At 41.7% G+C, this 23,595-nt stretch overlaps 2 protein-coding genes across 2 annotated transcripts in view; one reads left to right on the top strand and one right to left on the bottom strand.

Moving 5' to 3' along the window:
• Nucleotides 1–16,709, top strand: part of CDH23 (cadherin related 23) — a 594,289-nt gene extending 577,580 nt beyond the window's left edge. Inside the window, exons 58-70 of the mRNA XM_032232225.1 lie at nt 343–472; nt 2,053–2,316; nt 2,612–2,773; nt 4,842–5,098; nt 5,460–5,557; nt 6,374–6,494; nt 8,572–8,651; nt 9,593–9,633; nt 10,328–10,388; nt 12,048–12,177; nt 13,393–13,515; nt 14,124–14,237; nt 15,936–16,709. Coding sequence (XP_032088116.1) covers nt 343–472; nt 2,053–2,316; nt 2,612–2,773; nt 4,842–5,098; nt 5,460–5,557; nt 6,374–6,494; nt 8,572–8,651; nt 9,593–9,633; nt 10,328–10,388; nt 12,048–12,177; nt 13,393–13,515; nt 14,124–14,237; nt 15,936–16,265 — 1,911 coding nt within the window. The 3' untranslated portion in view covers nt 16,266–16,709. The remainder of the gene's footprint in view (nt 1–342; nt 473–2,052; nt 2,317–2,611; nt 2,774–4,841; nt 5,099–5,459; nt 5,558–6,373; nt 6,495–8,571; nt 8,652–9,592; nt 9,634–10,327; nt 10,389–12,047; nt 12,178–13,392; nt 13,516–14,123; nt 14,238–15,935) is intronic.
• Nucleotides 16,710–20,233: 3,524 nt separating this feature from the next.
• The window catches only part of LOC116518710 (prosaposin-like), an 85,090-nt gene continuing 81,728 nt past the window's right edge, over nt 20,234–23,595 (bottom strand). Inside the window, exons 15-16 of the mRNA XM_032232226.1 lie at nt 22,485–22,586; nt 20,234–20,269 (exon numbers count right to left, since the gene is read on the bottom strand). Of these exons, the coding sequence (XP_032088117.1) occupies nt 20,234–20,269; nt 22,485–22,586 (138 nt within the window). The remainder of the gene's footprint in view (nt 20,270–22,484; nt 22,587–23,595) is intronic.

Consider the following 23,595-nt stretch of genomic DNA (forward strand, 5'->3'; position numbering starts at 1 on the left):
TTGATGGGAAGGTACCATTGTTTCTTGATGTTACACTGGCTACATGACCACGTAAATGTCTTCAGGCTGTGCTGGCTCAATGACCTTGAAATGGCAATGAGCATTGCCCCTTATAGTCAGCAACAACTAGCGAAGTAAACCAATATATCTATACTAGCTAATGAAGTAACTTCATTGAAATTTATATTGCTTATGAGTAGGGAGGCCTTTTTTATTCTCATGACCATAATTCATATAATGTGTAGTAATGCATTTGTTTTTCTATCTCACATGATTTTTTTAAAAGCTGTTTCTTCATATTCCCCCCTCTCTGTTTTTTGTTTGTTTGTTTTGCTTCTGCAGAAAGGGAGCCCCCTTTACCAAGTTCTTTCTGTGCCTGAACACTCACGGCCGGGCACCGTGGTGGGGAATGTCACTGGCGCAATGGATGCTGACGAGGGCACCAATGCTATTGTGTATTACTACATTGCAGGTAGATTTCAGTTCTTCTCATCCTTCTCCTTTGGATAGTTTAACACTACACTCCATAACATCTTTGTCACCTATAATATCCATTTTGCCTTTAATGCACTTTGTAAAAATAATTGCTTAAGTTAAAGAAGGGGTAGTGTTGTGATCCATCAGTCATTAACTGATCAGTGTACATCCAGATGGCTTCTTAGGGGCAGAATTCACAAATGACTCGATGTTCCATTTCCAAAAATAAACCCAATCATTTCTCCTCAACAATTTAATTTTATTTAGTTGGGCCAACCCATAACAATGGGTAGCAGGGATAAGTTAAAAAAAACATACTTGAATTCCTTCCTTCCTTCCTTCCTTCCTTCCTTCCTTCCTTCCTTCCTTCCTTCCTTCCTTCCTTCCTTCCTGTTTCTCTTTTCAAATTAAATCACCTGCAAATTTAATGGAGAACTCATCAAATTTGCAGATGACACCAAACTGGCAGGAATAGCCAACACTCCAGAAGACAGGCTTAAGATACAGAAGGATCTTGACAAACTTGAACATTGGGCACTATCTAACAAAATGAAATTCAATGGTGAAGAGTAAGGTTCTACATTTAGGCAAGAAAATGCACAGGTACAGTATATGTGGTACCTTGCTCAATAGTAGTAACTATGAAAGGGATTTTGGAGTCCTAGTGGACAACCATTTAAATATGAGCCAGCAGTGTGCAGCAGCTGCCAAAAAAGCCAACACAGTTCTAGGCTGCATAAACAGAGAGATAGAATCAAGATCACGTGAAGCGCTAATACCACTTTATCATGCCTCGATGAGGCCAAACTTGGAATACTGCATGCAGTTTTGGTCGCCATGATGTAAAAAAGATGTGGAGGCTCTAGAAAGAGTGCAGAGAAGAGCAACCAAGATGATTAGGGCACTGGAGGCTAAAACATATGAAAAACGATTGCAGGAACTGGGTATGTGTGGTTTAATGAAAACAAGGACCAGGGGAGACATGATAGCAGTGTTCCATATCTTAGGGGTTGCCACAAAGAAGAGGGGGTCAAGCTATTCTCCAAAGCATCTGAGGGCAGGACAAGAAGCAATGACTGCAAACTAATCGAGAGAAGCAACTTAGACCTAAGGAGAAATTTCCTGACAGAACAATTAATCAGTGTAACGATTTGCCTCCAGAAGTTGTGAATGCTCCAACGCTGGAAGTTTTTAAGAAGATGTTGGATAATCATTTGTCTGAAGTGGTGTAGGGTTTCCTGCCTAAGCAGGGGGTTGGACTAGAAGACCTCCAAGGTCCCTTCCAACTCTTATTATTATTATAAAACACCCCACCCCATAACAACTCAAATATTAAAATATTAAAAACAATGGAAAATTTTACATGAAAAAAATGATAGACCAGGGAGAGCAATAGAAACATAACCCTAACACTTTGCCTGCCACACTCCTTGATCCAGTCTTGGGAGACGTGCTTGGTTAAACATAGTTCTTGCTTAGATTTTTATTGCAGTCTAATTACCACCCCAAAGTGAAAGCCTATTTTAGAAAACAAACAGCCTAAAGGCAACCTGACTAGTGCTTCTCTTCCTTCAGCTGGTAACAGGGAGAACAATTTCCAACTGAGTCGGGAAGGGAAACTGCAGGTTCTTCGGGACTTGGACCGAGAGAAACAAAGTTTCTATTCCATCATCGTCAAAGCTTCCAGCAATCGAAACTGGAATCCTCCTCAAGGTCGCCGAGCAGCCAGACTCCAGGCTATGGATCTCAGCACTGATGACACCTTAGAAGATGTCCGGATCTTTCTGTCTGACATTAATGATCAGTCTCCCCGCTTCACAAAATCGGAATACACAGCAGGTATAGAGAAGTTCACTTCAATGTGGCCAGAAAAATGGTCTCAAAACTGACTTGTTTTCTGAGTTACCTTGTGCAGCAGGGGTGAAACTCAGCAGGTTCTGACCAGTTCTGGAGAACCGGTAGCGGAAATTTTTAATAGTTCGGAAAACTGGTAAATGCCACCTCTGACTGGCCCTGCCCGCATCTGTTCTCTACCCCCCTGAGTCCCAGCTGATCAGGAGGGAATGGGGATTTTGCAGTGTCCTTCCAAATGTGATCTGTTGGTCTTTGTCGTTTAATTTCCTTCTTCTGCTAGGGGTTGCGACCGATGCAAAAGTGGGTTCGGAGCTGATCAAACTTGTAGCGCTGGATGCTGATATTGGGAACAACAGCCTAGTCTTGTACAGCATTCTGGGAATTCGGTACATCAAACAACAGTCAAATGATTCTGACGAGGTGGCCAACATTTTCAGCATTGGTAAGGTTGGCAGTGAGTTGCTCAGATATCAACTGAATAGTTTAGGTTACATTCCTGAATGTTGCATGCATAAACTTCACTTGCCCAGACATAGGATGTTAATAGAAGCATGACCATTCAGTCAACTACCGATAGTCCTCAACTTGCGACCACAAGTGACCCTAAAATTTCTGTTGCTATGTGAGACAGTTGTTAGGTGTGTTTTGCCCCATTTTACAACCTTTCTATCCACAGCTCTTAAAGTGAATCCTTGCAGTTGTTAAGTTAGTAACACTGTTGTTATGTGAATCTGGTTTCCCCATTGACTTTGCTTGACAGAAGGTTGAAAAAGGCAATCACATGTCCCCGGGGGACACCTGCGACTGTTATAAATATGAACCAGTTGCCAAGCATCTGAATTTTTAGCATGTAACCATGAAGCTGCTCATGGTTGTGAAAAACAGTCATAAGTCACCTTTTTCAGTGCTGTTGTAACTTTGGACACTCACTAAACAAACTGTTGTAAGGCAAAGACTACCTGAGACCTCAGCGGCTGTTTCATACTAATATTTCAGACGAAGAGTTAACACAGTTGTCATATAGAGCACATCTTGCATGAGAGGCATTATGATTTATTTTGGGTGTTTGATGGGAACCAGAGAAGTTTCAATATGATGCTGCATTGAGATAAGGAAATTCAACTGCTAACTTTGAACCAATCACTGTTTCTCAGCTTACTTGATCTTATTTAGCTGTGATATTATGATAAAATTGAAGTCTAGAACTCCTGAAGGAAAAACTGGGTATCAACCTAACAAATAAATGTGGGTTTGGTGCATCTTTGTTGAAGTCACACTGAATTGTTAAAGGTTTCTTTCAAAACATAAAATAATCCAAACTCTAAATAAAGGGGATGAAAGCAATATTTTCAGCATTCATATTTCCCAAGAGTTAATCTGGTTAATGGATATACCTATTTACTATGCTCACACAATGCTTAAATAGTAACCAAATAGGCCAAATTTATACAAGATGATAAAACATCAATCAGACCAAGGCTGACACTAACCAAGTTTTGTTGTGGTCCGCTGGCAGCCTGCAGAGCTGGCAGCAAAGTCAGACAGTGAGGAGGTTGGGGAGCAACATAGGCCAGTCCTGGAGTCTGGGGAAGGCTCGGACAAGGGCTCTGCATCGGAGGCAGAGAGGGGGCCAGTTATGTGCTGTCTCCGGAGTCTGACATCAGCAAGGCAGAGGAACAGGGGGACCCTATTCACAGGTGCAGAGCTGCCAGAAGGCAAGAACAGTTAAGACAAAAGGTGAAACTTGGGAATAAGGCTTGGAGATGATTGGCCCCTCTCATAAGACATAAAAGAGGAGCAAATGGATGTGAGCTTTGCAGGAAGCAACTTTTGTTCGTTCTGGTTGGTTTAAACTCTGAAGCTCCGTTTGACTCTGTGCTCCGTTTGGCCTTGCAAAACTAATTGGCAATTAGGTCTCCGGCATCGTTTCAAGGGAGATAAAGGTGGGTGCTTATCAGCCTTATCCTGAAATATTGTGGCAGACTTCTGTCGGACTCTTCACAGGCTGGTTGTGAATCATTACGGGCTGTGAATGAACATAATTCACAGCCGTTTAAATAAAAAAAGGATTTTTGGGACTAAGCATGTGATTTTTACATGTTTAGTCCCAAAATCAAGATTTGGTTTTTTCAAGATTTTTACCAAGGTCAGAACAAGTTTTCAGTGTTGCACAAGTCCACCTGCTATGAATTTACTTGACCTGGCTAAAAAGGTCATCCAAACAGAGCCTCCAAAACTTGTCTTTCTGTTTCACATTTGTTTAAAGATATTTTGGTTGGACAAAGGTAAGAACTTATGTTCAATTAATTTTAGAATGCAGCAGCTAATTTCTTATTATTTCATATATAACTACCAGCTCTCTTTAGATGTCATTATTTTAAAATGCAATTGCAAGATTGTATGCTTTATCTTTCACCCTTCTTTGAAAAGATTTCTTGCTCTTAGAAGTATTGAGTCCAAATATCTTGGCAAATTCTAAACTTGGAGTCTATTGTTGACTCTTCTTAAAGGTAACCTAGATGGAATTCTTCGAACATTTGATCTGTTCACTGCTTACAACCCTGGCTACTTTGTGGTGGATGTCATGGCTTCTGATCTGGCTGGCCACAATGACACTACAGTTGTGGGAATTTACATCCTGAGAGATGACCAACGGGTAAAGATCATAATCAATGAGATCCCCGATAAAGTACGGCAGTTTGAGGAGGAATTCATCAGCCTGTTGTCCAACATAACAGGGGCCATTGTCAATACAGATGATGTGCAGGTATGTTTCAGGTTAATGGAACATATGAATTTTCTACTCTGTTTTCCCCAAAATAAGACCTCTCCGAATAATAAGCCCAATTGGGCTTTTTGAGCTCATGCGCTTAAATAAGCCCTCCCTGAAAATATTGCAACACAGCAGCAGCCATAAGATGACCACGCTTGCTGCCTCATGCATCTCAAAAATAATAAGACCTCCCTGAAAATAAGGCCATGCACTTATTTCGGAGGTCAAAAGAAAATAAGACCCTGTCTTATTTTCAGGGAAACACGGTAATAATTTGTGCTTTTGATCCTTGAGCTAAAGGAAAACAAAACCTTTGCCAATTGTCTGGTTTTTTCCCCCCCTCTTCATCCTGTAGTTCCATGTTGATAAAAAAGGCCGTGTGAATTTTGCCCAGACAGAATTGCTGATCCATGTGGTAAACCGGGAGACCAACAGGATACTTGATGTAGAAAGGTAAGCATTCTAACTTGATATATCTTGATAAACAGATCCCGAATTATTTGATCTTGCGCCAATATAGGCAGCCTCTTCTGATTGTAAGAAACATTTAATGGAATCACTTTTCAGATGAGACAGCTATTTTCAAAACTCATTACTGCTATTATGGTTGTTAATACTATGCACAAAACCTCTTGAATTTAGCTGACTCTAAATTCCCTGCTGATTATAGATGGCAAATCAAACCAAATAACACATTGATTATTCACTCTATTTTTCTCTTTTACAACTTAATAAAATGCTTTTGAAGCCTATTGTCTTGAACCTTATAGAACAGGGATGGGCAACTATGGCCCCTTTATGACCTGTGGACTTCAGATCCCAGAATTCCTGAGCCAACCATGGAACTGTGGGAGTTGAAGTCCATAGGTCATAAAGGAGCCATAGTTGCCCATTCCTGTTATAAAGTATACATATAGGGTGGTGAAATTCAATTTTTTTTACTACCAGTTCTGTGGGCGTGGCTTGGTGGGCGTGGCAAGGGAAGGAATACTGCAAAATCTCCATTCCCACCCCACTCCAGGGGAAGGATATTGCAAAATCTCCATTCCCACCCCACTTTGGGGCCAGCCAGAGATGTGGTATTTGCCGTTTCTCTGAATTACTCAAAATTTCTACCACCGGTTCTCCAGAACCTGCTGAATTTCACTCCTGATATAGGGCATATAGAGTATACAGGGAGGAGATGATTAATTGTTTGTGTAATAAACTCTTTATTTTATTAGCCTTAATTAATGGTAAAAATTAAGACATGTTTAATCATCTTTTCAGAGTCATACAGATGATTGATGAGAATAAAGAACAGTTAAAAAATCTTTTCCGAAATTACAATGTTTTAGATGTTCAACCAGCCATCACAACTCGAGCTTCAGAGGACTTGTCAACACTTCAGGTAAGTTTGAGGCTACCTTCTTTTACATCTTAAGCATAATTCACTTCCAGATGTTCCAGATACTTTTTGACTATATTGTAGGCCCATTATAGTTGAGAAACTTCCATTCTTCCTTTAATGACATGTTCTATGCATCATAATGAACTTTTTTATTCTTTGTTTTCTACTCTCACATAAGAAACTGTTTATCACAACTAGTGCTAGACTTTACCTGGCAGCAATTAAAACCAGGGGTTAAAAAGATAATTAAGGGTTTCAAACATGGTAAACTCACTGATTCCTCTATTTTAACTTTCCCTTGAGTTCGTAATTTCCTTGGTATTTTATCATTTTAGATTTTTACTAAACAATCTATGCCCTGTTGGGTCATCATTTCAGAGATATTTCCTGACCTAAGCCAGGGGTGGGTTGCTGCCAGCATTACTGCCAGTTCGGTGCATGCGCAATTTTGCGCGCTCGTGCTCACTGTTTATTTGCCCATAAATAGGTCTGCGCATGTGCAGAACATTAAAAAATGTGGGGGAAAGCATGCCCCGCTGATCAGGAAACCAGTTCGGAGGTGTGGCAGGCCGGTTCCAGTGACCCAGGCTTGCAAACCACTACCGGTTCAGCCAAACGGGTCCGAACCAGTAGGAACCCAGCTCTGACCTAACCATAGAAACAGAATGATTATGGGTGGGCAAAAAAACAGTAGGAGCAGGAGCAACTTCTGATTTCCTGCCAGCTTCCCCAATGAGTTTCCTTATAGGAAGTTGGCAGAAATCATTGAAAATCTTCTTCCCACCCTTTCTTCCCTCCCTCCTCCTTCCTCCCCCATCTCCTTCCCTATCGTTCTGCCATTCCCTTTCTCCCTACCTTCCCTTCCCTTTTCAGCAAGCAGGTAAGTAGCTGCTCCTAGACAGGGGAGGCTGACTGGGATATTGTTACAGAAGGTTAAAACTGAAGGTCCCATAACTCAAGCAGCAGCCCAGTCCCCATCAGTAGCACTGAAGTAGCCACAATCTCTCCAAATTTCATTCTCTCAGAAGTCATGAATTCCGGATTTTGGAAAGATTGTATAAGTTAGCCCATTTAAGGTATCTTTGTTATTGCCCTACGTTTCACCCTTTCATCCCGGTAAAGTTTATAACAATGATATAATTATAATAGCATAAAGATAAACATGTGGTCAGTTACTATAATGAACCCAAACTGTATCCTCCATCGAAATTTCAGAAACAATATTGAGGTAATTGCATTATTGTATTATTAGTGTCCTAAAAGTCTCATATCTTTAAGGTGAAGAAGCTAGAAAATATACAGCTTCGAATGCTAATGAAAGCTAATAAAAGTAGGGCTAACTTAATGCATGGGCCTGATGGGCACTTGCCTGTGGGCCACACAGGCATGGGCACCCCATACCAACACCGATTTTGTTGGAAGTGCCAATAAAATAAATATATGTTTAATTTTAGCAACCATTTACATTTTTATTCCTGTGAGTAGTTTTCATAGGGGCCCCAGTACACTGCTTTGCCCGAAGCCCATAATGCTGTTAAGATGGCCCTGAATTAGAGAGAGAGAGAGATGATATAGATACAGATCAGTGGTTCCCAAACTTGGCAACTTTAAGACTTGTGGACTTCAACTCCCAGAATTCTCCAGCCAGCAGAGTTGCCAAGTTTGGGAACCACTGATATAGATGATATAGCTATAGATATAGATAGGTAGATATAGATATAGGTAGGTAGATATAGATATGAGGTATCATCTTTATACATGAAACGTTTATACCTGCAGGTCTAACCGCATTTGTATTCCAGTAGACAGTCAAGGAGAGAAGACGGTTAGGTGAAGCAATTCACATAGATTAATGGAATCTGGCACCAAATGATTAATTGGCCATACATTATGTTTCTCTTTCCCTCAGTGCCTTGAACATGAGCACATCTTGGAAGTATGATACCCTCCAGTCAGGGCCATAAGGCAGGTGAAGTTTGATGGCCAAGAATTTTTCTAGAAATTCCACTCCCCGCTACAATGGTTTGCTTTGTTTTTTGTTTTTTGTTTTTTCCCCCCTGTTTCTTGTCATTTCTAGATGGCAATAATCATTCTGGCTATTCTCCTCTTCCTGGCAGCCATGTTGTTCATCCTCATGAATTGGTACTACAGAACTGCGTGAGTAGCCATCTGTCCCTGGATGGCAGAATATTTCAAATACCCTAGTCAAATGACACCATAAAATTAATAATAATAATAATAATAATAATAATAATAATAGTATTAGTAGTAGTAACGATAATAACAGAAGAACAAATTAAGTGTTCTCAGAGTAAAGCCAGGACTGTCTGTTGGGTATTGTAAGAAAATCAATATGGCGGCCACATTTCACATAACCAATAGGAGGAACCACAATTATTGAATTGTGCCATGTTTTTAATAATGTTTTCAGGACATTCTTGAGTAAAGCTATTTAGAGTTGCTTGTTTTAACGCTCTACCTTGAAATAATAGTTTTTAGTATTCTAGTCACGAATACTATCCAAGTCTTTTACCAAATAAAAGGCTAAATAAGATTGAAGCCTACAAAAGGTGATAGCTTTAGTTACGGCTCTCTGAAACAAGGTCATTGCCGTAGCTGGATAAAGTTTGTGCAGCTGGAGAAAATCTGCAGATGTTGTGTTGATCTACCCATGATTTTAAAATGGTGGCTTTTTCAGGAGCTGAGGTACTAGACTGGGACTAAACAGGGACACCATGAATTCTCGTCTTCTTAAGCACAGAAACTATTTGAGTGACTTTGGGCCAATTGTTCCCCCTCAACTCAGCCCATCTCAGAGAACTACTGCTGTGGGCAAAATAGAGGGAAGAAACATGATATAGACCACGATGAGTTGTGTATAATAAGATACACATCTTCTAAATAAACCAATAAGTAAATAAGGACAGGCTTAGCTAAAAAATCTGCCTACTAGTAACAAAAGTTTTGTTTTTTTCTATTTGGGAAGAGAGCAGTGGGTGAGAAGCCTGATCGAATTCATTTAAAGCTTACGAAGAAATATCATGATATTTATATTCTTGCCCATACCAGTTGATTACTACTTTTAATTTTTTTTGCAGACACAAAAGAAAATTGAAAGCAATTGTCGCTGGTTCCGCAGGTAAACAATATTCAAATTTTGTATTTTTCATTATGGGGGGAAATGCTAATCGTTGGATGTCATAATTCATAACGCCGACTAATAAAAGGCTCCCACACTGTATGTCTCTTAAGATTTATTAAGCATTTTTTTCAACATTAATTAGAAGGTGAGTTAAGTAAAGAATGTTCACAGCAATGTATAAAGTGCTGATATATCCAGTAATACTTATCCTTCAAAAGGCTAATACAGAATTAGATTCTATTCATCAGAAATCCACTGTAAAGATTCATAACTTCGTATTTCTAATTTCCAACCCTATTCTTCTGTCCAGGTCCCTTGCATAACTATTTAATAATTGCTTGCTTAGTTTCTGTTCCCTGTATTATTATTATTTTTATTCTTTGTTGATGTTTTCATATTTATTGGATAAACAATAGAGAAAATACAAGAATGTAACAATTGGCACTAATATCACCTAGGTGGACTAAAGTTGCACATTTCAGATTAAACTGTTAGTTTGGAAGTAACGTCAATCTGTAAAATTTTCTTTGACATTCTAAGAACTGGCGGGAAAAAGATTCACTGGTAAATTTTCAGTGATATGAATCTACTTTTAAAATCATACTCCAGAAAGGCCATATTAAAAGAGGCAACATCCTAAACTAATTGACATAAATTATGCTTGGCAAATTCAACACATTCTGTTTTGCAGGTAACCGAGATTTCATGGACATCATGGATATGCCAAACACAAACAAATATTCCTTTGATGGGTAAGTTCAGATTTCAGAAACAAGGGGCCCAATTTAGTTCTAACCTTAGACATATCACATAGAAATAAATTCAACTAAAAACTTATCAGGTTACTTTTTCATGTCTGGACAAGATTTAAAGATCTCACACAGGACTATTTTATGAATGATATGATTGGAGATTCAGGTGTCATGGAACGGAATCCATTCCCAGTTAAAGTAATGCCTCCTTCATGAATACTCTGGGAAAGAAAGACCCAGTTGGAAGATGTGACTCTTGCTCTCATTAGTACAATCAGCTGCCAGAGTCCTGCATCCCCATTAAATTTAGGGGTCCATTAATTGTGTAGCTTGCCCTGTTTGAGAAGGGATTGAAGCAGAACATTTTGCAAATAATAATTTTGAGTTTGTTGAGAAAACCCTACCTTTGATTGTAGATCATTAAGCTACTGTTTTTCCAATTTCATCTGTAACATAAGCCACCATGGCAGGTATTTGGTAACACTAGCTACAGTAAATCTTCCAGCCAAAGAAATGAAACATATGTCAAGTGACTTGCCATCTTTAAGATTGTTCTCAAAAATCAATCTGTCCAGAGGTGGGTTGCTCCCACTTCAGCCCAGTTCAGTCAAACTGGTAGTGGTGACGGTGGGAGGCTCCGCGCAGAAGCGTCGCACATGCACGAACCGGTAGTAAAACCAGTATAAACCCACCACTGTCTCTGTCCCTCTCCCCACCCCAGAGATGATATTCAGCAGGTTCTCACTAGTTCTGGAGAACCGATAGCGGAAATTTTGAGTAGTTCGGAGAACCACTAAATACCACCTCTGGTTGGCCCCATCCCCATCTATTCTCTGCCTTCCAAGTCCCAGCTGATCAGGAGGGAATGGAGATTTAGCAGTATCCTTCCCCTGCCATGCCCACCAAGCCACACCCACACTTTTTGAATCCCACCACTGCCCCACCCCCATATATACAGTACATTTTCATGTACTTTTAATACTACACTGTATAACAAAAGAACAGAGTTGGAAGGGACCTTGGAAGTCTTCTAGTCCAACCCCCTGCTGAAGCAGGAGACCCTATACCATTTCAGACAAGTAACTGTCCATTCTCTTGTCCCAAAGGTCCTTTTTCAAGGGGCAACTGGATCTTCTGGTTATTCTTTGAAGACGTTTCACTTCTCATCCAAGAAAAATCTTCAAAGAAAAACCAGAAAGTCCAGTTGCCTCTTGAAAAGCATCTTTGGGACAACCATGACCTTGATGATTTAGAATCTCCATAGACATGTCCATTCTCTTCTTAAAAACCTCCAGTGATAAAGCACCCACAACTTCTGAAGACAAACCTTTCCACTGGTTAATTGTTCTCGCTGTTAGGAAATTTCTCCTAAATTCCAATTTCCTTGATTAGTTTCATCCATTGTTTCTTATCTTACCTTCTGATGCTTTGGAAAATAGCATGACTCCCTCTTCTTTGTGGCTGCTCCTCACATATTGGAACACTGCTATCATGCCACCCCCTAGTTCTGTTTTTCACTAGACACACCAATTCTCTTTATATATCGCTACATATATTTGTTTATTCTCTTTCAAAACCCTGTTTTACTGCTGTGTTCTTCTAAACCACAGTTTCAAAGTTGACCACAGTTTCATTCTAGGCTTCATCTATCCCTGACAGAGCAAACCCTGTGTGGCTGGACCCATTCTGCAGAAATCTGGAATTGGCAGCACAAGCTGAACATGAAGATGACCTACCTGAGAACCTGAGTGAAATCACAGACTTATGGAATAGTCCCACCAGGACCCATGTGAGATGATAGCTGCTTAGTATCAGGGTTTTAAAAACCGCCAGCCGAATCGCCTAACTCTGTCAAAAGTAGCAATAGTAGGCAGGGGTGGGCTTCAAAAATTGCAGCAATGGGTTCACTGCCCTGTTGCTAGGTGGGCATGGGCATGGTGGGCATGGCCTAGTCAGCCTCCTGCACCATGGCAGGGGGGGGAGGATGGGTTCGCCCTCCCCAGGCTCCGGAGGCTTTGTCCGAGCCTCCGGGAGGGCAAAAACTGCTTCCCCCAGGTTCCAGAAGCCTTCTGGAGGCTGGAAACAGGCCCATTTCTGGACTTCTGGAACCTCCAATAGGCCCATTTAGCCCCCTCCCTGAGCCTCCGTGCAGGCCCTGCACTTACCTGGCATGATGAACCGGCTGCGTGGAGACTCCTGGGAGGGGAAAGATGGGCGGGGCCAGCCAGGGATGGCATTAATGAGATCACCAAATTGGGCAGAATCCTAGCTAGAGGATCACCCGAACCCTTTCGAACCCCCCAGCAGCCCACCCCTGATAGTAAGGGAAAATTGGATTAATGTGATCATGAATACCTGTGGGGAACAAGGAGGAGCAATGTGTGATATCATCATGTACCCCCCCCCCAATTGTTTTGTGCTTGTGTAACTCATTGAAGACAACTACAGAAGGGGAAATACTTTCATTAAGGTGTTATTTTGCACATTTCACGCTTTAAACAAAAACTCTACTTGCTGCAGAAAGTCAAAATGGATAGTAAACAAATGTTTTTTTTACAAATGCTATGATTTTGTGCAATTTAAAATTGCCTTTCCATGTCAAACTTCACTATCCTGTTATGTCAGGATATTTGTTACAATTTCTGTAAGCCTAAATCCTGGTAACTGAAGCAGAAGGGTTTTTTTGGCTTAAAACTAGGGTGGTAACTTTAGATCTACTTCAAATTGCTAAGGTTGGAAATAATAAAAGTTGACTGTAAGGTAATATATTGCTGTATTTGCTGGGGAACCCAGCACCTCCTTTATTTTTATGTAATTTTATTCAACTTGCTGCAGGTATCCTTAATAATTAAGTTTGGCCAAGAGAGTTGGCCACTAGAAAGCAAAAATGATTTACATGGAAAAGTTTCTAACAGATACAGAATTGAATAGAATTTCTGCGAAAAATCAATTTCCTTCAGGCCTGTTGAGGGCACAGAAGTTCTTCTAAGTTTCTTCTTTTTAGGGAACCTTTGGGCGAGGCCCTTCAGCTTCCAAGCCAGAAGAAGATCGCTATCTGAGGGCAGCTATTCAGGAGTACGATAATATTGCAAAGCTAGGCCAGATCATGAGAGAAGGGCCTATCAAGGTGGGTATCTATGCCATCAATGTCCTTGACATCGTAATCTGCAGCTTTCCAGCAAATATCATCTGTTGCTATGTAGGCTGCAAACAATTTTTGCTTAAAAAGTGACAGGAAAAGAATATTTTTTAAAAAATAAATTGACTCTTTGGCATATATTTAGTGCATAACTTTCGAATATCCATCCAGAATCCTATTTAATGCAGGCACAAAGCATTGCTTCCAAATCTGAGGTGGTCTTCAGATAATTGTTTCCACTGTTTGAAAAAAAAATAGGAGGGAAAATATCCATTGGGCATTAGAACAGTGGTGCAGTTCAGCCAGTTCTATTTGGTTCGGGCGAACTGGTAGCGGTGGCGGGCGGGAAGCTCCGCCCACCCACCCGGATGTCATCATATCCCATTTTTGACGCTCTGCGCATGCACAGAAGGTCCCGTGCATGCGTGAAGGTAGCGGGCGTGCTCACATTTGTGAACTGGTAGCAAAGGTAAGTTGATTTCACCCCTGCTTTAGAGGAACTTCTCATGAGGGTTCCCAAGGCCGGTTAATTTCAGGTTCAGTCCAAAAGAGTCGAGTATAATGTCTCCCATTGCCCATTCCTTCCCTCCCTCCAGGCGTCTCTTTTAAAGGTAGTCTTGGACGACTACATGCGGCTGAAACGACTGCTTGCTGAGCGGATGGTGCATAAAGCCACCACCAGCCATGGGGACCAGTCCTCAGTCTCTGAGGTAGAATCTGTGTGCGCATGGGGTTCAAGAAAATGTTTGCAGTGCCCACTGGGTTGGAGTGTCTTCTCTTTCAGAGCTGAATCCTTCTGGACCTATTATATGGTGCTAGTTTTCTCTGGAGTTCTAAGTTTCCAAGAGCAAAGGTTTGCCAAATATTAACTTTGGTTATTTCTACTCTTATTGAAGACCAGAGTTCTTTACACTCTTAATTTGAACAGGTGAAATGTTATTTTCCTTGGGGTTTTGTGTGTGTTTTGATACCATTGGTTACCACACTATCTAGAGTGAATATGTAGCCTGTCTTTCCCAGAGATTTATGCAACCTGCTGATGTTCATGTATTTTAGATCTCATTAGCCAACAATCCTAGTCAGTTGTGACAAAGGATTGGGAAAACCATAGCCCAAAATAGATAGAATAGTTATTTGGTGGGATGGCAACATACAAACTTGGAATCTCGATAAAGGATAGAGAGACTATGTCCCATTCAGAGATGGTCTTCAGCCAGTTCGGATCGGTTCAGGCAAACCAGTAGCAGAAATTTTGAATAGTTTGGAGAACCGGCAAATACCAACTCTGGTTGGCTCCTCCCTCCCGTCCTGTTGTTCCCTGTCCCTATATTCCCTTGTTTTTTTAGCTCTGCTGATTCACGTGGCAGAACAGATTACCAATGCTAAGTATTTTCTTGTACAGCTTAGCATTTGCAATATATCAGCCTGGCAGCTCTCCAAGCCTGATAAGGTCTGTGGTTGTAAATTCACCCTTGAAAGACTGTTTGCCAGGACTTTGCTGGATGTGAATGAGAGGAATTCACATTAACTTAATAAAAAGGGGTTTTGTTGGAATAAGGAATCTGCCTCCTGATTTTGTGACGCCCAGGTCAGAATATCTGGTTTGTTTATGATGTTCAGGCCTAGTATCAGATAGAGAGGTGAGGTGCAGGTTCTTTAACACTGTTATAAAATACTTTTATAGAAACAAAGTTCTCTTGCCTATTAAGATTTAAGAAACACGTGCTCATAAAAAAAAACAGGGCAAAACATCTTTAATAGATCTCATTGATGCATTTTATTCATGTCAGTTCTAAACTATTTGCCGGTAAGTTTATGGTATTAACTGCATATAGTACGTCGGTTTGAAAAAGAAAAGGGGGATTTAATGATTGTTGCTTTGCAAAATAGCTTGGGGAAAGACATTCGCATTTGCATGTGTATTAATGGGAGGCACATCTTAGGTTCTAGATATAACGAGGATTTTCAGAAATAGTTCCAGCAGGAGTCTATTCTGATTCATGCAGAAAGGTAGTATTGAAAACAGTGGAAAAATCAGCTTGAGAAAAAGCAAAATACATGACATGTGTAAGGTTTCCTAAAAATGTCCTAATTGATTCATCAGTATCGAGTCAAGTTTCAATACAAAACTAGTCATTTATTAGGAGCATCGTAAGCAAGATCTTTTCACAGTCAGGTATAAACTTTGACCTATAGCTGAATTTAACCCTGTTCCTTCCCTCCCCTAAGTCTGTGTCATAAATCACATTCCCCAATGAGGTGCACCCCTCCCAAGCCTGCTGCAGTAATCTGAGATCCGATTTCAGCTGACAGTATGCATGGAATGCACTCCCCCCCCCCCTTCTCTCACTATGACAACGTTGGGAGTTGACAATATGTTGATTTCCATCCTGGGTTTTTTTTTCTAGCTGATACAGAATGATCTGGATGATGAGGAGGAAGAGCCAAGGAGCCCTAGTCAAGGGAGTCTTCGCTTTCGGCATCAGCAGCCTATTGAGCTCAAGGGACCTGATGGCATCCATGTGGTCCATGGTAGCACAGGCACACTCCTCACCTCGGACCTCAACAGCCTTCCTGAGGATGACCAGAAAATACTAGCTCGCTCCTTAGAGACACTGACTGCTGAAGGTGGGTCCTACAGTGACAGAAATGCTCGTACAGAGTCTGCCAAATCCACCCCTATGCACAAGATGAGAGAAGTGATCATGGAGAGCCCACTGGAGATCACGGAGTTATGACTAGAAGTGGCGTCACTGGTGTAGCCCTCCAAGGGGTCCTGGGCCTACACAGACTCCTGAAGGAGGAGTACAGACTAAAGGACAAGAAAAGAGAAGAGGGCAGGGTCACCAATGCCAGGCCACCGCCTGTTCCAGAGTCAGTCTGATCAAGATAAGACATCCCTTTGTTCTGGCAGTCCTGAAGAGCCTAGCTCCAGGGATGAAGGCTCTCAGGACCAGATGCTCAAAGATTTGACTCACTCTCTTAATTTTGTTTTTCAGATATAAAGTGTTTCAAAATAAAAGCTGTGGGAGGCCCTGGGATATAAGCTTAAAGCTAGAATTGCAATAATCATGGTGCCATGTTCCATCAGTAGGGTCAACAAGGCTCTATATAACAGGTTCTCGACTGAATCAATGTGTTCTCCTGCCACCCTGATGATAGCAGGGAGTGATGACTACCAACTGAACGCAGCTAAGATGATTCTACGATGTTTCATTTTATCTCACACACAATAGCTGTGTGATAAACTTCAGGAAGCTCCATAAATCTGTTCAGCATTACTCCGTGTTGTCATATTTCCCGAAAAAGAAACCTGAAGCCATGTTTTCATTTTGCTGGCTTACAAAAAATATTTCAGCAACCAAACAGAGTGACTAATTAAGGTTCTGAATGTCAGAGTGTTGGTGTGTAATTTTTTTCTTCTTCTTTTATTTCAAACAATGATGTGTTGAGAGTTTTTGGAATGGTCTGTTAAAGGAACCAGAAATACATTACACATGAATTTGGTTAATCTGTGTGTCCTTTTTTCCATCCCAAATGTCATGTTAACCATTTTGCCATAGGTTTCATAATTACTTTAGACTGAATGCACACACTCCAGCAGAAAAATCAGAATTATATTTAAATTCATCAATAAAGTAACAGATTCCTAAGACTACCAAGGAAGGGTATTTAAAGTGTCCCTTATGGATTATGCTGCAGTATACTATATATTTGAAAGCACATAAATATGCAAGTAGAAAAATGGGGATGACCTTTGTTGGGAAGGTAACAGTATTCTGTGCACCTTTGGCATTTAGTCATACCAGCCACATGACTACGGAGACGTCTTCGGACAGCGCTGTTTCTTTGGCTTTGAAATGGAGATGAGCACCACTCCCTAGAGCTGGCGGGCAAGGGCTCTTGGACCAGCGTGTAACCTGCCTGGAGCGGGGGGAAACCCCAAAAGACTTGAGAGAGGCAGTACATCCCCAGTTCTCCGAAGTGCAGTCGGAAAAAGTCCCAGAGAAGTTGTTTTTGACTTCCCCCAGCCTCCAGAAGCCTGCAGAATGTTCTTGGGTGCCAGGGAGGACAAAAACTATTTTTTCTTACTAGGTAGTTTGCTCCCTTAGCTCCAGTGAGACTGGAGCGCCACCCCCACTTCGTCAAAACTTTTCGTCACCATTTCAGTGGCCATGGCTTGGTGAGGGGGTCATGTGCATGAGTGATGTCAAGTTGGCCATGCCCACTCAGTCACATGCCCCCATCTAGCCACGCCCACCAAACCGGTAGTAAACATTTTTGAAACCCACCCCATCTCAATGCTCCCCAATTATCGGGCACACCGACTGTCCTGTGGGTCACTGGTTCAGAAGCTAGGATTCAGGGAGTGATGGCTTTTACTCACAATGGGAATGGGAGTTCTGGGGATTGAAGTCCATGTCCCTTATAGTTGCCAAGCTAGGGAAATCCTGTTCTAAAGGAACCTGGTAGATATCGGATTTTTGAAACAATTGAACCATCTTTTCAAAAGGCACAATTGTTTTAATGACTCAAGGAGAGAAGCTTTATTCACGGGCTCATGGTAGTACAAAGCCCCTCTTTCAAATGCCTTGTACCCCGACTTACCACTTACATGCCAATGTTTCTATAGTTACAAGTTGTCATCAAAGCCAATTGCTTCAAAACTTCTCTTTCATTGTGTGTTGCATAAGATCGAGACAAAGCATCTATCCATTAATTAGGCAAAGGCTTGGGTAATCCTCCCCGAACAGTTTTCCCCCCTAAAACCTGCAGAATTCTAAGTGAAAGCTTTGCTTCCTTCATTCACTCATTAGCATCCCATGATATTATAAACGAATCAGATCTTGCACTTATTCCAGGAAAGTGGGTAAGAACTGCAGCTTTAATTAACAGAACCCACAACACAGAATTATTCAGATCTGGGAAAGATTTGCATACAGATGGTTACTGCTACACACACAAGTAAAGGGGATATATTCTTGTTTTTCATATGCCTAGATAAATCTTCATCATAACAAATTTTGATGGTCATCGTAATGCACATCTGTACCTTCTGAACTAGCATGAATCACATTCAGGTTTATGCTATTACAAAAGGATTAGGGTGTGAACAATACTGATAGCAATATCAGGCAGGAGAGCCATGTACCGCCAGTCTAAATATCTGTTCCTATTGGCTTCTCTGGGATGTGAAGAAGTGGCATTTTTCTGTTTTTTCCCCTCTACAAGTTTTAAGTAAATTATTTTATGTGTATCAAAAGACTGCAAATCTATTAAACAAGTGTGATTAGATCTGGTCCATGGAGCCGCCCTGAAAACCGCATAGGACCAGTCTCTGCCAGTGAAAATGGAGCACCGTTGGCAGTGGCAGCAGCCTCCGGCAGCCCTCTGCCAACAAGAACAGAGTTCGGGGGCACTGCCCCCACCCCCCAAGCTCTGTTTTCACTGGCAGAGGGATAGCAAAACAAACTAAAAGCAGAACAAAACGAAAGGAGAAACGTTTCCCCTTTTGCATTTGAGCATGCAAGAAGGGACAGGAAAGGGAAAGAGGAAAGACAAAGAAAAAGAAGAGAAGATGCGAAGAGAGCAAGGAAGGAAAAATAAGGAAAGAGGGGAAGGAAGAAGAAAGGAGAAGGAAGAAGGAAAAAGAAGAGAAAGAAAGGAGGGAGATGGGGAGGGGATTATAATGAGAGGGAGAGAGGGTCTGAGGGAAGTCCTGCCTTAGCACTTGGCCACCATAGGAACCCCTGACGTGAATGATGTTGATCTGGGCATGCCTATACCGGCCACATCCACCCCTGGCCCCTCAATGAAATCGAACAAATGGTTTTTCAAGATACATTTTTTATCAAATTTATACAGCCACCAATCTCACAAGAAGTTAATCCAACATATGCATTGGTTCAAGGATCAAAATTTTATTTAGCATCCAATCTGAAAATATACAGGGTTTGTAAAGGTACTGTTGCCAATTAGATAGTCAATATCGAACAGATCAACATATATTTACCCTTTTTTCCAGCTGATAAAATGTGCATAAGCATCGAAGGGAAAGCCTCATGGCTTTATTCTGCATTTCAAGCATAGCTATAAGGTTTAGCATTTACATTATTTTAACTCAGAACTTCTTGAGAAAAAGTAGCAGAGAGGTTCCTTGACATTTTTTTAAAGAAGAAATCTTTGAAAAAGATTTTTAAAGGTCCTTCGTGCATCATTGGTGCAACACCTTTTCATATCCACTATCTTTGCAGGGGTTGTGGCTTCCAATCTGTTTGGATCACCAGCATCCTAAAGCATCTCCCCACTTAGTGCAGGGAAATCTCCAAAATGCAACATTGCTATTCACTTGAAAATCCCAGCATAAAATACCTATTCTGGTTATTTTGACTATATGGTTGTTTTACCTTCCTAAAATCGGTTATTGCTATTATAAACACAATCCCAAGGAATTCTTAATCCTTCCACCCTCCTCTTCTCAACTACAATCCTTTCTCACCAGAGCTCAAAACAAAAAAATATGATTCAGAACTTGATCAGCAAAGGAAACGGTGGTCTCCTTTGGTGACTGAGAGCTTAAGATAGGAAAGGAAGATGGGCTTCTGCCCAGATTCAGATTTTTCACAATTTTTCACCCAAACCATGTTTCCAGATGTACTCAATGAACATCACAGCCAGCGTTCTTCCACTGCGAGGACTTCCTCCTCTAGTTCCACATGTGGCGTTTGCAGTATTCAGTGGCCTACAGAGAAAGGAGAGGACAGCCGTTTTCAATTCATGTCACAACTGGCCATAAGAAAAAGTTGAGACCTGGAGGCACAGCAAACTCCTGAACTTCCAGAGGTATTTGTCAACTTGTCTCAGTTTTAAATTCATTTTCAATCAAAGTTGAAGTTCCCCATTGGAGTAGTTATAGGTAATCCTCAATTTACAGCAATTTGTTTAGTGAGCGTCCGAATTTCAATAGCCCTGAAAAAAGTGACTGTTTTTCAGAATTAGGACCATTTATTTTCTTTTATCAACATATAAACATACACACACACACACACACACACACACTAGGAATTCCTCTGATTAAGTACGGTTAGTCCTCAACCTACAACAGTTTGTTTTCGGACTGTTCAAAGTTACAACGCCACTGAAAAATATGACTTATGGCCATTTTTCAAACTTACGACCTTTGCAGCATCTCTAAAGTTACGTGATCAAAATTCAGGTGCTCAGCAACTGACTCATATTTATGACAGTTGGAATGTCCCGGGGTCATGTGATTTCTCCTATTGCAACCTCCTGACAAGCAAAGTCGATGGGGAAATCGGACTCACTTAACAACCATGTTACTAACTTAACAACTGGAGAGATTCATTTAAGAGCTGGGGCAAGAAAGGTTGTAAACTGGGAGGAAAGTTCACTTAACAAAGGTCTCACTTAGCAACAGAAATGTTGGCCTCAATTGTGGTTGCAAGTTGAAAACTACCTGTATTCTAGTGATATTTTCTTGGAAGAATGAATGAGACTTATTCAGACTTCAGTGAAACGTCACCCACATCTAAGCATATCTACCAAAGAAGTTGCTTCTGGCAACTCTGACAGACCTGAAATTGTGAACATAATGCTTTCCTCTCCTATCTTTTTAAATATGTATATTAATGTAAAATAAAGTTACTTTTCATACAAGGGAATTGGTTCGTAGACATAAAAATGTCTTTGCAATTTGGCCTCTTGTAATGAAAGAACTAGCAATAGTACTTATATACCGCTTTACAGTGCTTTACAGCCCTCTCTAAGCGGTTTACAGAGTCAGCCTCTTGCCCCCAACAATCTGGGTCCTCATTTTACCCACCTCGGAAGGATGGAAGGCTGAGTCAACCTTGAGCCTGGTGAGGTTCGAACTGCCAAATTGCAGTCAGCAGAAGTAGCCTGCAGTACTGTACTTTAACCACTGCGCCACTAGGGCTCATAACTAGGAAAGCTATTTTGGACAAAAAGAAAGGTTCTGTGTTTCATCAATGATCCCTTGCTTGGCACCTTATGGGTGGATCCATAGGATTGTGTGTCAAGAAAGTGACAGCAAGTTTAAAAGAATATTATTAGTCCAGAAACTCTACAAATGAATTCTGCTGCAAACTTTTTTAAAAAATAAATAAATAAATCTATGCATATGATCTTATTGCCTCAGTTTTTCTTTCTTTAATCCTTCCATGGGTATTGGTTTGTATAGGACAATGATGGTGAATCTATGGCACCCGTGCTACAGGTGGCACGCAGAGCCATTTGTTAGGGCATGCGAGGTGTTCCCTTTCAGCTTCAGTGCGCTGGCTAGCTGACTTCAGCCTTCATTTTCAGCTGTTTTTCGCCTACTTGGAGGCTTCCCTGAAGCCTCCGGAGGGCGAAAAACAACCCAACGCACAAACTGGAAGTTCAAGAATAGACTTCTGGTTTGCGCGTTGGGCTGTTTCCCCCTCCACTTCCGGGGGGCCTCCGGCATGGGAGGCTGTTTTCGCTCTACCCAGGCTCCTAGAAAGCCTCTGGAGCCTGGGGAGGGCGAAAAACAGGTCCACCATGTCATCCTGTGCCAAAAGGGGGGGAGGAGAGGGCTCGCACGTGCATGTGCGTGGGGGTCATGCACATAGAATTATGAGTGTGGGCACGCCCGCGCACGAGTCCCCTGCATTCCCCCCGCTTTTGGCACACAATTGCAAAAAGGTTAGCCATCACTGGTATAGGATATTGGGCTATTTGTTGCTTTTTCACTTTGCAGCAATGTTTGGCTAAAGAAAGGAAAGCATTAGTTTATAAAGAAGAAAAAGAGCAAAAATCCCTATTTCTATCACTAGATACGATTGCCTTCTTTCTACTTCTGAAAATAGTTTTTTAAAAAATGAAATCAGTTTCCTTCTTTCCCTCCTTCCTTCCCCTCCCTCTCCTCCTCCTACCACCCCCATCCCATCAATTACCTGGCATTGTTCTGCAGTCTCAGGATTCTTGCACCAGAAATTCGGGCCCCGGGAACAGGCCTCCATTTCTACATGAGGGGGTTCAGGACAAACTCCTACTTTCTGTGTGGCAAAAGAGTGAAATATTAAGGTAAAGGTTCCCCGCCCGCACATATCTGCTAGTCATTCCTGACTCTAGGGCCAGTGCTCATCTCCATTTCAAAGCCAAAGAGCCAGCGCTTTCCGAAGGCATCTCTGTGGCCATGTGGCTGGCATGACTAAACACCAAAAGCACACGGAACGCTGTTACCTTCCAACCAATGGTCGTCATTATTTTTCTACTTGCATTTTAAATGCTTTCGAACTGCCAGGTTGGCAGAAACTGGGACAAGTAATGGGAGTTCACTCCATTACATGGCGCTAGGAATTCGAACCGCCGAATTGCCGACCTTTCTGATCGACAAGCTCTGTATCTTAGCCACTGAGCCACTGCATCCCTGTGAATGCGGTGAAATATTACTTTGTTAGAAAGAGCTTTATAAAACTATTTAACATTTATTCTTCCCTTTCTCCCCACCCCCAATAAAACAGAAATAATATTTTCCTGTTGACGAAAGCTCTGTGGGGTGGAATTTCACAGGGCCATCTGACCACCTCTTCCTTTACACTTAAAAGGGCAGATTATTCTTGCTAGAGATCCAGAGGGCTGTGCATACCTACCACGTCCCTCCAATCCTCTTTCCTGTTTTATTCTTCTGCTTCATATTCAGCCTGTATATTGCAGAGGGAGAGCAGGGGTGGGCTGCTACTAGTTCGCCCGGGTTCAGGAGAACCCGTAGCTAACGTAACTTCCAAATCCCCTGGCTGGCCCCACCCACCCCTCCCCGCCTCTTAAGAGTCTCCACATGGCCCGTTTTGGATGTGAGGTAAGTGTAGGGCCCACACGGAGGCTCAAGGAGGGGGGAAACAGGACTCTCAGAAGTTCCGGAAGGCCAGAAATGGGTCCGTTTCCAGTCTCCGAAGAGCCTCTGGAGCCCGGGAGAAGCAGTTTTCGCCCTCCCAGAGGCTTGAGGAGAGCCTCTGAAGCCTGGGGAAGGCAAAAACAACCCTGCCGTGGTGCAGGAAGCCTATT

The sequence above is a fragment of the Thamnophis elegans genome, chromosome 15, assembly GCF_009769535.1.
Source record: "Thamnophis elegans isolate rThaEle1 chromosome 15, rThaEle1.pri, whole genome shotgun sequence".
NCBI classification, from domain to species: Eukaryota; Metazoa; Chordata; class Lepidosauria; order Squamata; family Colubridae; genus Thamnophis; species Thamnophis elegans.